Source organism: Hippopotamus amphibius, chromosome 11, assembly GCF_030028045.1.
Source record: "Hippopotamus amphibius kiboko isolate mHipAmp2 chromosome 11, mHipAmp2.hap2, whole genome shotgun sequence".
Lineage (NCBI taxonomy): Eukaryota > Metazoa > Chordata > Mammalia > Artiodactyla > Hippopotamidae > Hippopotamus > Hippopotamus amphibius.
Window position 1 is genome coordinate 22,376,950 of NC_080196.1, and position 13,610 is coordinate 22,390,559.

Sequence of the window (13,610 nt, forward strand, 5' to 3'; positions counted from 1 at the left end):
ACAAGTCAATTATTGGACATAGTCTAATTTTATTTTAGTATATATTATGGCAAAACTCTTGACAAGACACCAAGGGAAATTATTCATAAAAATACTTAGGAAATATTAAACAGCTTTGTTAAGTTTTCAGAATTTTGATGGTAACCTGCAGCATTATAGTTTGAGTGGATTTCATGGATTATTTTCAAAACTTTTCCAAGTCTAAACCTGGCCTTGAATTTTAGAGATGTTAGGCAGAGATAACTGACTCCAGTTAGTAAGACAGGGCTTCTTAGGTGGCGCAGTGGTTGAGAATCCGCCTGCCAATGCAGGGGACACGGGTTCGATACCTGCTCCAGGAAGATCCCACATGCCGTGGAGCAACTAAGCCCGTGCGCCACAACTACTGAGCCTGTGCTTTAGAGCCCGTGAGCCGCAACTATTGAGCCCATGTGCTGCAACTACTGAAGCCCATGCGCCTAGAGCCCATGCTCCGCAACAAGAGAAACCACAGCAATGAGGAGCCCGCACATGACAACGAAGAGTAGCCCCCACTTACTGCAACTAAAAGAAAGCCCGCACACAGCAAAAAAGACCCAACACAGCCAATAAATAAATAAATAAATTTATAAAAAAAATTAGTAAGACAAAGATATATTTTAGTTTTTATATATTCCATTTTTAAAATATTTCATGCTTCCCCCCACCTCCAGTTAGACTACCTCTGACAAGTTATCTCTCAAAGTGGCCCTTAGCATGATGAGGAATTGGGGAAGAAATTTTAGGGCAATCCATTCCCTTCCCTGTAAACACAGCTTAAAGCATGTTTATCATGGTTTGGTATATAGAGTCATTGTTTTCTTAGTACAACTGTATATCAAATGGAAGGCATTCCTCAATAATTGTTCTTACCAGGACAACTCCTTGAAGGGCATTAATTACCACTTTGGGATTTACCCTCCCAATAGCCCCAGTGAAGGAAAGCATGTCACATTATTCTTTTGTTTCCATAAAGCTCCATTTGCTCTAGGAAAAGAAAACCATCTTGTGACACACTAAATGCTCTAATAAGTACCTACTTCCATCTAAAACCAGATCTTTTTGGTAGACTCAGGACTCTCTCTTGTGAAGCAGTGATAATCATGGTGATTTCAGACTCAGCTTTCCTATATTGATGTAGGAGTTTAGACTATGTGGTGCAGACAGCCATTTATGTTGGTGATTTCAAAGAGATGAAAATCAGAGATCAGATTGATCCACACATAAAAAGGCATAGATTGGGTAGACTGTTAATACAGGGAATGTGGACAGATACAGGAAGGACAAAAGTGAAAAGAGTTGTTTGAGTACTACTTAAGCACTAGGTATGAGTGTTAAAGGACTAATGTAAGAAAAAAATAAGCTGACTAGTGATATGGGGATGGGAAAAAGACACTCATGTCTAACACTGTTTCTTCCATACTGTCTTATTTTAAAAAAGGGATATATTTCATTCCACAGTCCATGAAAACAGCCTTTGATAGGTCTTTATTTCCCTCACCACTGGTAAGAAATGTTCCTACCTGTTTTCTACTTATATCTGTTTTTTTTTGTTTTTGTCTTTGTCTCTTTCATATCCATTTCTGACTTCTATAAGAATGCTGAAGGATGGGTCATGCAACAGATAAGTCTGACAGTTGCCTCTTTGTTTTAATTAATGTACTAAGTTATTCAGGTAACTAACTGTATGAGGAAGAAGAAAATTATATCTGTGTCAGAGGAAGCAACAATAGCATTTGGGTTTATATTTCTCATGATGTACTCTCTCGCATTCTAGTGAAATATAAAAAAAAACTCAGAGTTTTTCCATCATCCCTCATGTGGCAGTGGCCCCCCAAGTGGAATAATCTTCATAATTTATTTGACCATTGCTGTTTTTTATTTTTTGAGGAAATGGCTTGTCACAGTAACTGTATAAAACTTTCCTATGAAAGCGGGAAAGAATCACGTGAGTTATAACTATTTATGAAATGTACTTTATTTTTTTTAACAAAAAAGAAACCTAAGATTGTCTAGAAACAATATATTAAATGACGAACAGTCACTTAATGGTTATGGTAAATATTCAGAATCCTTCTCTAAATTGGAGAATACAAATATGTGTAGACATTAGAAATTTCAGTCAAAATTTAAATATTGTCTCTGTTATATGTCCTAGAGAAAAAGAAGTAAGTAGAAATGTTCTTCAGGCCTTGTATTCAGATTTCTCAGCCTTGTGATATACATATGTACACTTTCAACTTTAAGCATCATTAGTTAGTTTACTCTCCATTTTCCTCCATCCTCACACCTTTCCTTGTTTCTTTGCTCTCTCAATGAATTTATATCTTCCTTTTCCTAAAAATTTCTTTTTTCAAATCATTTATATTCACATGTCTTTTAGGAGGCATTCTATCACAGTTCTCCCCCTCTATTTCACAGATTTAGTCATGTGAACTAAGATTTTTAGCTTTGTATGTATCATGAGTATCCATGAGTTGATGTGCCTGTGTCTGTCTCTTTTTTTTTTTGTATTTGTATTTGCGTTTTAGTTTAAAAATAAGCTGTGAGTGTAAGTAAACAAATCAGAAGATAAAATTCTTTCCATAAGAATATTTAATTCAGGCTCAATGTTTTTCACCCTATCTAAATATTTTGATATCATAAATAAATTTGATATTGTTCATATCTTTTTATCCATATGTAAGATTATTTGGATTGCAATTATTGTGTTTTCTGTAATCAGATAAACAGAAATGGCATGAGAATGCTGAAAAGAAAACTAGAGCTATTTGTTAAAAAAAGATTATTTGTTCCATGGAAATTTTCTTCTGTAGCTATGTTAGAAATGTTTTCAAGTTACTACCAGAGTGAGTGAGAAGAATTCAACAAAGAAGTTTTTCTGTAGCATATCTGGATGAAATGTAAAAGTAAAAAAAACTTTGTATTTACTTTTTTGTAAATTTTAAATTTGTTAAAATATCAAATTTACAGAAAAGTTGCCAAAGTATTACAAAGAACTACCATTAACCTTTTAACCAGATTCAGCAATAGTTTTACATTTTGCCTGAAATATTTATTCTATTATCTATCTATCAATCATCTATCTATCATCTATCTATCTATCTATCATCTATCTATCTATCTATCTATCTATCTATCTATCTATCTATCTATCATCTATCATCTATCTATCATCTATCTATCTATCTATCATCTATCCATGTATCTATCATCTATGTATCTATCTGGCTATCATCTATGTATATGTATCTATCATCCATGTATCATTATCTATCATTTATCTATATGATCTCTTTTTGTGGACCATTTGAGACTAATTTGGAGACACCTTGTCCTTTTACTGCTAAATTCTTTTATTTTATATGAAAGTTCTTTGTTTTTATTTAATTAATTAATTAATTAATTAATTAATTGGCTGTGTTGGATCTTTGTTGCTGTGCGTGGGCTTTCTCTAGTTGTGGAGAATGGGGGCTACTGTTCATTGTGGTGCATGGGCTTCTTATTGTGATGGCTTCTCTTGTTGTGGAGCACAGGCTCTAGGTGCACAGGCTTCAGTAGTTGTGGCACTTGGGCTCAGTAGTTATGACTCACGGGCTCTAGAGTGCATGCTCATTAGTTGTGGCTCATGGGCTTAGTTGCTCTGTGGCATGTGGGATCTTCCTGGAACAGGGCTCAAACCTGTGTCCCTTGCACTGGCAGGTGGATTCTTGACTACTGTACCACCAGGGAAGTCCCAATGTTAAATTCTTTAGTGTCTTTTCCCTAAGAATAGAGACATAATTTTACATAATGACTGTACAGTTAACAAAATAAGAGAATTTAATATGGATAAAATATTATTGTCTAACCCATAGTTCATATTCATTTCTTCAATTGTCTCAATAGTGTCGTTCACAGTTATTTTTTTTCCAGTCCAGAATCACGCATTTAGATATCATGTCTCTTTGACCTCCTTTAATCTTGACCAATTCCTTAGCTTTTATTTATCTTCATTCAGTTCGATAGTTTTGAAGAGTGCAGGCCAGCTATTTTGTCCACCTTGCCTCAATATGAGTTTCTTTCATGTTTCATGATTAAAGTCAGGCTGTGCATTTTTGGCAGGAGTATGACTGAAAATGACATTATGTCATATTCAGAGCATCATATCAGTAGTTACATGATGTTGGTTTGTCTCAACATTGGTGATGTTAACATTGATTCCTTGGCTAAGGTGATGTCCATCAGGTTTTTCTATTGTAAAGTCTACTATTTTTCATTTTGTAATTAACAAGTACTTTGCGGGGGGATATTTTAAATTATGTAAATATTCGATTTCTCATTATACTTTCTCTAGTTTTTAGCATCTATTTATATTTTTTAACTCTATCATTCCTTCTATATTTATGGGGGTGAGTCAAAAATTATCTGCACTCCTGTTATATTAAAGCTTCTGTAAATTCTACAGCCAGAGTGTGGATAATTTTTGACTCATCCTCATGTACAGGATACTGCTGACAAGGATAGCTTTCTCTTCTCTATTTGTTTATTCTTTAAAATTTATTAGTATGAATGTGGATTCTTATTTCTTTCAGTTCGTTAGTATCATAGTTTCTCTTAATGCCCAAATTGTCTTAGAATTGGAAGGTGGTCGACCCTTAAAACTGGCTTCTGTTTGTTTTCCTGTATCCCCATAATTCTTGGAGAATTTCCTTTTTCTTTATTGAAGTATAGTTGATTTACAATAATATGTTAGATTCAGGTGTACAGCATAGTGATTCATTATTATTGCAGATTATACTCCATTATAGTTCATTACGCGATAATGTCTATAATTCCCTGTGCTATAGAGTGTATCCCTTTTGCTTATCTATTATATACATAGTAGTTTGTATTTGTTAAACCCATACCCCTAAATTGTCTCTCCATCCTTCCTTTTCCCCTTTGGTAACCACAAGTTTGTTTTATATATTTGTGAGTCTGCTTCTTTCCTTTTCTTTTCTTTTTTTGTTTTTGTTTTTATTGTTTATTTTAGTAGACTTTAATTTTAAGAGCAGTTTTAGGTTCACAGCAAAATTGAGCAGAAAATACAGAGATTTTCCATATACGCTTGAGCTCCATATATGCATATATGCATAGATAGTCTTCCCCATTATCAACATCTCCCACTCTTTCTATTTTTAAAGATGTGTTTTTTTGTTTTTGTTTTTGTTTTTTGATGTGGACCGTTTTAAAAGTCTTTATTGAATATTGTTTCTGTTTTATGTTTTGGTTTTATGGCCACAAGGCATGTAGGATCTTAGCTTACCAACCAGGGATTAAACCCATACCCCCTGCATTGGAAGGCGAAGTCTTAACCACTGAACCACCAGGAAAGTCCTGAATCTGTTTCTTTTTGGAATACATTAATTTGTATTAAATTTTAGATTCCATATAAGTGATATTATGCAGTGTTTGTCTTTCTCTGTCTAATTTCATTAAGCATAATATAATCTAGGGCCATTCATGTTGCTGCAAATGGCAATATTTTATTCTTTTTTATGGCTGAGTAATATTCCATTGTATACACACACACACACACACACACACACACACACACACACACACACACACACACTCTTCTTAATCCTATAATCTGTTGATGGGTATGTGGATTGCTACCATGTCTTAGTTATTGTACATAGTGCTTCTATGAACCTTGAGGTGCATTTTTTGGAGGTTAGTGTTTTTGTTTTTTCTGGATATATACCTGGGAGTGGAAGTGCTGGATCATATGGTAATTCTCTTTTTAGTTTTTTGAGGAACCTCCACACTGTTTTCCATAGTGACTGCACCAATTTAATTCCCATCAACAGTGCAAGAGGGTTCCCTTTTCCCCATATCCTCTCTAACATTTATTATTTGTAGACTTTTTGATGATAGACATTCTGACAGATATAACGTGATATCTCATTGTTTTGATTTTCATTTCTCTACTAACTAGCGATATTGAGCATCTTTTCATGTGCTTTTTAGCCATCTGTATGTCTTTGGAAAAATATCTCTTCAGGTCTTCTACTCATATTTAGATTGGGTTGTTTGCTTTTTTGATATGGAGTTGTATAAGAGCTGTTTGTATATTTGAGATATTAATCCCTTGTCAGTTATATCATTTGCAAAATTTTTCTCCCATTCTATAGGTTATCTTTTTGTTTTGTTCATGGTTGCCTTTTCTTTGCAAGAGCATTTAAGTTTAAATAGGTCCCATTTGTTTATTTTTGCTTTTATTTCTTTTACCTTAGGAAACTGATCCAAGAAAATATTGCTGTGATTTATCTCAGAGTTCTCCTATGTTTTCTTCTAGGTGTTTTATGGTTTCCATTGTTACATTTAGATCTTTAAGCCATTTTGAGTTTATTTTGTATATGTGTGATTAAATGTTCTAATCTCATTGTTTTGCAGGTGACTTTCCAGTTTCCCAGCACCACTTGCTGTAGAGACTGTCTTTTCTCCATTGTGTATTCCTGCCTCCTTTGTCATAGATTAATTGACCATACGTGTATGGGTTTATTTCTGGGCTCTCTATTCTGTTCCATTGACCTATGCATCTGTTTTTGTGCCAATACCATGGTGTATTTTGATGACTGTAGGTTTGTAGTATAGTCTGAAGTCTGGGAGGTTTATCCTTACAGCTTTCTTTTTTCTTAAGATTGCTTTGGCAATTGAATTTCATTTTTTTTTTTGAGTCTATGTGATTCTTTCATCAGGTAAGAAGAAATGAACGATGATGGAGAAAATCAATGTGACTTCTGAAGGCTACTTTGTTCTACTAGGTTTTTCTAATTGGCCTCATCTGGAAGTAGTTCTCTTTGTGGTTGTCTTGATGTTTTACTTGATGACATTGATAGGCAACCTGTTCATCATTATCTTGTCGTACCTGGACTCCCATCTCTACACTCCCATGTATTTTTTCCTCTCAAACCTCTCTTTTATGGATCTCTGCTACTCTACCAGCTTCATACCTCAGTTGCTGGGCAACCTCTGGGGCCCAGAGAAAACCATCTCGTATACTGGTTGCATGATTCAACTTTACTTTTCTCTTTCATTGGGAACCACAGAATGCGTACTACTGATGGTGATGTCCTATGACCGTTATGTAGCTGTATGTAAACCCTTGCATTACACTTTCCTCATGCGCCCTCGTTTCTGCCATCTGTTGGCTGTGGCTTGTTGGGTAAGTGGCTTTACAAACTCGGCACTTCATTCCTTATTTACCTTTTGGGTACCCCTGTATGGACACAGCCAAGTGGATCATTTCTTCTGTGAAGTTCCAGCACTGCTGCGATTATCGTGCGTTGATACCCATGCTAATGAGCTGACCCTCATGGTCATGAGCTCTATTTTTGTTCTCATACCTCTCATCCTGATTCTCAGCTCCTATGGTGCCATTGCCCAGGCAGTACTGAGGATGCAGTCAACAACTGGACTTCAGAAAGTCTTTGGGACATGTGGAGCCCACCTTATGGTTGTATCCCTTTTTTTCATTCCAGCAATTTGCATTTACCTTCAGCCTCCATCAGGAAATTCTCAAGATCAAGGCAAGTTCATTGCCCTCTTTTATACTGTTGTCACACCTAGCCTCAACCCTCTAATCTACACCCTCAGAAACAGAGATGTAAGAGGGGCAGTAAAGAGACTAATGCGATGAGAGTGAGCCTGTATACTTGTGACATTAGCAGTATAATGTAGCATCTCTTCACCAATGGTTCATCCACGCATCCATTCATCAACCACTCTCATTCACTCACTCTGTCAGCACTTATTGAGCATGTACTGTCACAAGGTCACAGAGTTTGTGGTAGCAGATATTTATTAAACATAGTCTGCCTAAATACCAATGACTATCTTGTGGAGAAAACAGTCATGTAAAATCAAGATCAAACTCAATATTAGATTTTTTTCAGTAGTGCAAACCTAATAACACAAAAGTATCTTGTTCTTAATTGAAAATGAGACATGGAAATGTTTAAAAAAGTTGATAAAAGAGCAGTTGTAATTCCTATGAAGAGATGATATTCTTAAGTTTAAACAACCTAGAATATGGCTTTTAATTTCTTGCTTTATAGGTAGAATTTGTCATAAAATCTGTCTTCTTTGCTTTAATTAAACATATAGTGAAATACTTTAAATCCTTTCTTCAACACTTATTCTTTTTTCAAAATAGTTAATATTGAGAGAAATTTTTTTCTACGAGGGTGAGTTAAAAAGTATCCCCACTCGGGTTATATTAAAACTTCTGTTGGCCACACTGTCTTATCAGCACTTTCCGTTCAAGGCTACAGTCACCCCAGTCACTGCTGTGCAGGTGTGAACTTGTTACATCAGTTCATTTGTAACTGCGGTGGGAGCAAAATGGATGCCCCACTTGTGAGTTGCATGAAAGAAGAGCAGAGTGCAGTGACTTTTTTTTTTTTGTGGTCTGAGGGTGTACCTGGTGCTGTTATTTATCAAAGACTTTGTGTGCAGTATGGAGAAAGTGTTTTGTTGTGTAGAAGTGTATGAATGGATAGAGATGCTTAGTGAAGAGCTGAAGCCTAAACTTCAGATTAAATGCAGAGGACTGCTATCCAAGGGTGTTGTGATCTTGCATGATAATGCATGTCTGCACACTCCTGTCCACACTGTTGACACTCTGCGAAAACTTCATTTTGAGGTGTTAAAGCATCCTCCCTATAGTCCTGATCTTGCTGCATCAGACTTTCACCTGTTTGGTCCCTTGAAAGCAGCTCTCCGAGGACAAAGACTCAATTCTGATGAAGAAGTGAAGACAATGGTGTATTTATGGCTCACAGCTCAGCCTAAAACATTTTTTAATGAGGGAATACGAAAGCTTGTAGACAGATGGACATAGTGTATTGAAAAGCAAGGAGATTATGTCCAGAAATGATGTATTTATCTTTTGTAAAAGTTAATTAAAATAAATTCTACAGCCAGAGTGTGAATAGTTTTTGACTCACCCTTGTATATTCTTTATTATACTGTTATCAATAGTGAGAAAATAATTTTTGTGAATCATAGCAAGAAGGCCTCTGAAATAATGCAGTAGAGGTAAGCATCTCATATTTCTCTCTTTTTAAAAATTTTTTTATTGGAGTATAGTTGATTTACAGTGTTGTGTTAGTTTCAGTTGCACAGCAAAGTGAATCAGGTACACACACACATACACACACACAGTCTTTTTCAGATTCTTTTCCATATTGGTTTTTACAGAATATGGAATAGAGTTCCCTGTGCTATACAGTAAGTCCTTGTTAGTTATCTATTTTATATATAGTAGCATGAATATGTTAATCCCAATCCCCTGATTTATTACTTTTCCTCGGGTTTCTCCTTTGGTAACTAGAAGTTTGATTTTGAGATCTGTGAGTCTGTTTCTTTTTGTAAATAAGTTCATTTGTATCATTTTTTATTAGATTCCACATATAAGTGATATCATATGATATTTGTCTTTGTCTGTCTGACTTACTTCACTTAGTATGCTAATCTCTATGTCCATCCATGTTGCTGCAAATGGCATTATTTCATTCTTTTTTATGACTGAGTAATATCCATGTATATATATATATATGTACCACATCTTCTTTATCCATTCCTCTGCTGATGGACATTTAGGTTGCTTCCATGACCTGGCTACTGTAAATAGTGCTGCAACGAACATTGGGATGCATGTGTCTTTTTCAATTATGTTTTTCTCAGGGTATATGCTCAGGAGTGGGATTGCTGGATCATGTGGTCATTCTATATTTAGTTTTTAAAGGAAACTCCATGCTGTTCTCCATGATGGTTGGAGAACAGCATTCCTACCAACAGTGTAAGACGGTTTCCTTTTCTTCACATTCTCTCCAGCATTTATTGTTTATAGATATTTTGTGTGTGTGTGTGTGTGTGTGTGTGTGTGTGTGTGTGTTGCTTTTGTGTGTGTGTGTGTGTGTGTGTGTGTGTGTTTGGTAGCTTTTTTGATGATAGCCATTCTGACGAGTGTGAGGTGATGCCGCACTGTAGTTTGGATTTGCATTTCCCTAGTAGTGATGTTGAGCATCTTTTCATGTGCTTTTCACTTTCTGCCTTCTTTGGAGAAATATATATTTAGATCTTCTGCCCATTTTGTAATAGGGTTTTTTTTTTTTTTTTAAATGTTGAGCTGCATGAGCTGTTTGTATATTTTGGAGATTAATCCCTTGTTGGTCACTTCATTTGCAAATATTTTCTCTCATTCTGTGAGTTATCTTCTCATTTTGTTTATGGTTTTCTTTGCTGTGCAAAAGCTTTTAAGTTTAATTAGGTCTAATGTATTTATTTGTGTTTTAATTTTCATTACCAGAATTTCATTTTGGGCCAAAAAAGATCTTTCTGTGATTTATGTCAGTGTTCTGCCTGTGTTTTCCTCTCTAAATGTTTTTATAGTATCCAGCCTTACATTTAGGTCTTTAATCCATTTTGAGTTTATTTTTGTGTATGGTATTTGAGAATGTTCTAATTTCATTCTTTTACATGTAGCTATCCAGTTTTCCCAGCACCATTTACTGAAGAGACTGTCTTTTCTCCATTGTATATTCTTGCCTCCTTTGTTATAGATTAGTCGACCATAGGTGCATGGGCTTATCTGTGGGCTTTCTATCCTGTTCCAATGATCTATATATCTGTTTTCATGCCATTACCACACTGTCTTGATGACTGTAGCTTTGTAGTATCGTCTGAAGTCAGGGAGCCTGATTCTTCCAGCTCCATTTTTCTGTCTCAAGATTGCTTTGGCTATTTGGGGTCTTTTGTGTCTCCATGCAAATTTTAAGTTTTTTTTTTTTTGTTCTAGTTCTGTGAAAATTGCCATTGATAACTTGATAGGAATTGCATTGAATGTGTAGATTGCTTTGGGTAGTATAGTCATTTTGATAATATTGATATTCCAATCCAAGAATGTGGTATATCTCTCCATCTGTTTGTGTTGTCTTTGATTTCTTTCATCAGTATCTTATACTTTTCTGTGTACAGATCTTTTGCCTCCTTAGGTAGGTTTATTCCTAGCTATTTTAATTTTTATTTTATTTTTTTTTTATTTTTTGGGGGTACACCAGGTTCAATCATCTGTTTTTATACACGTGTCCCCGTATTCCCTCCCTTCCTTGACTCCTCCCCCTCGAGTCCCCCCCACCCTCCCTGCCCCAGTCCTCTAAGGCATCTTCCATCCTCGAGTTGGACTCCCTTTGTTATACAACAACTTCCCACTGACTATCTATTTTACAGTTGGTAGTATATATATGTCTGTGCTACTCTCTTGCAATTCCTAGCTATTTTATTCTTTATGTTGCAATAGTAAATGGGATTGTTTCCTTTATTTCTCTTCCTGATTTTTCATTTTTAGTGTATAGGAATGCAAGAGATTTCAGTGTATTAATTTTGTATCCTGAAACTTTACCAAATTCATTGATGTACTCTAGTAGTTTTCTGGTGGCCTCTTTAGGATTTTCTGTGTATAATATCATGTCATCTGCAAATAGGGACAGTTTTACTTCTTTTCCAATTTGGATTCCTTGTATTTCTTTTTCTTCTCTGATTGCTGTGGCTAGGACTTCCAAGACTATGTTGAATAACAGTGGCAAGAGTGGACGTCCTTGTCTTGTTCCTGATCTTAGAGGAAATGCTTTCAGTTTTTCCCCATTGAGAATGATGTTTGCTGTGGGTTTGTCATATATGGCCTTTATTATGTTGAGGTAGGTTCCCTCTGTGCCCACTCTCTGGAGAGATTTTTTTTTTAATCATAAATGGGTATTGAAATTTGTCAAAAGCTTTTTCTGTGTCTATTGAGATGATCATATGGTTTTCATTCTTCAGTTTGTTAATATGGTGTATCACATTGATTGATTTGAGTATATTGAGGAATCCTTGCATCCCTGGGATAAATCCCATTTGATCATGGTGTATGATCCTTTTATTGTGTTGTTGAATTCTGTTTGCTAGTATTTTGTTGAGGAGTTTTGTGTCTCTGTTCATCAGTTATATGATCTGTAATTTTCTTTTATTGTGATATCTTTATCTGGATTTGGTATCAGAGTGATGACAGCCATGCAGAATGAGCTTGGGAGTGTTCCCCCCTCTGCAATATTTTTGGAAGAATTTGAGAAGGATCATTGTTAGCTCTTCTCTAAATGTTTGATAGAATTCACTTGTGAAGCCATCTGGTCCTGAAATTTTGTTTGTTGGAAGATTTTTGATTACAGTTTCAATTTCAGTACTTGGTTGGTCTGTTCATGTTTTCTATTTCTTCCTGATTCAGTCTTGGAAGGTTATACCTTTCTAAGAATTTGTCCATTTCTTCCAGGTTATCCATTTTTATTGGCATATAGTTGTTTGTAATAGTCTCATGATCCTTTGTATTTCTGCAGTGTCAGTTGTAACTCCTTCTTTTTGGTTTCTAATTTTATAGATTTGAATCCTCTTTTTTTTCTTGATGAGTCTCGCTAAAGGTTTATCAATTTTGTTTATCTTCTCAAAGAACCAGCTTTTAGTTTCATTGATCCTTGATTTTGTTTTCTTTGCTTCTATTTCATTTATTTCTGCTCTGATCTTTATGATTTCTTTCCTTCTACTAGCTTTGGGTTTTATTTGTTCTTCTTTCTCTAGTTGCTTTATGTGTAAAGTTAGGTTGTTTATTTGAGATTTTTCTTGTTTCTTGAAGTAGAATTTTATTGCTATAAACTTCCCTTTTAGAACCACTTTTGCTGTATCCCACAGGTTTTGGGTCGTTGTGTTTTCATTGTCATTTTTTCTAGGTATTTTTTTTCCTCTTTGATTACTTCAGTTTCTGTTGGTTATTTAATAGCATAGTGTTTAGCCTCCATGTGTTTGTGTTTTTTTGAGGTTTTTTTCCCCCTGTAATTGATTTCTAATCTCATAGCGTTGTGGTTGGAAAAGATGCTTGATACAATTTCAATTTTCTTAAATTTACTGAGGCTTAGTTTGTAACCCAAGATGTGATCTATCCTGGAGAATGTTCCATGTGCACTTTAGAAGAAAGTGTATTCTTCTGTTTTTGGATGGAATGCCTTATAAATATCAATTAAGACTATCTATTTTAATGTGTCATTTAAAGCTTGTGTTTCCTTATTAATTTTCTGTCTGGATGATCTGTCCATTGGTGTAAGAGGGGTGTTAAAGTGCCCCACGATTATTGTGTTGCTGTCAATTTCCCCTTTTATGGCTGTTAGCATTTGCCTTATGTATTGAGGTGTTCCTATGTTGGGTACATAAATATTTACAGTTGTATCTTTTCCTTGGCTCGATCCCTTGAGCATTATGTAGTTAATGTTCTTCCTTATCTCTGTAACGGTTTTTATTTTAAAGTCTGTTTTGTCTGATATGAGTATTGCTACTCCAGCTTTCTTTGGACTTCCATTTGCATGGAATATCTTTTTCCATTCCCTCACTTAGAGTCTCTACGTGATCCTAGGTCTGAAGTGGGTCTCTTGTAGACAGCATATGTATGGGTCTTGTTTTTGTATCCATTCAGCCATTCTGTGTCTTTTGGTTGGAGCACTTAATGCATTTACATTTAAGGTAATTATTGATATGTGTTTTCC

General features: G+C 35.2%; 1 protein-coding gene across 1 annotated transcript; it reads left to right on the top strand.

Moving 5' to 3' along the window:
* Positions 1 to 6,760: 6,760 nt before the first annotated feature.
* Positions 6,761 to 7,684, top strand: LOC130831593 (olfactory receptor 2J3-like). The gene has a single exon (XM_057699858.1). The coding sequence runs from the start codon at positions 6,761 to 6,763 to the stop codon at positions 7,682 to 7,684; it is 924 nt and encodes a 307-aa protein (XP_057555841.1).
* Positions 7,685 to 13,610: the final 5,926 nt, after the last annotated feature.

Bases quoted from the DNA above. Each gene is read 5' to 3' on its own strand.
- LOC130831593 (XM_057699858.1), top strand. From the start codon at position 6,761: ATGATGGAGAAAATCAATGTGACTTCTGAAGGCTACTTTGTTCTACTA.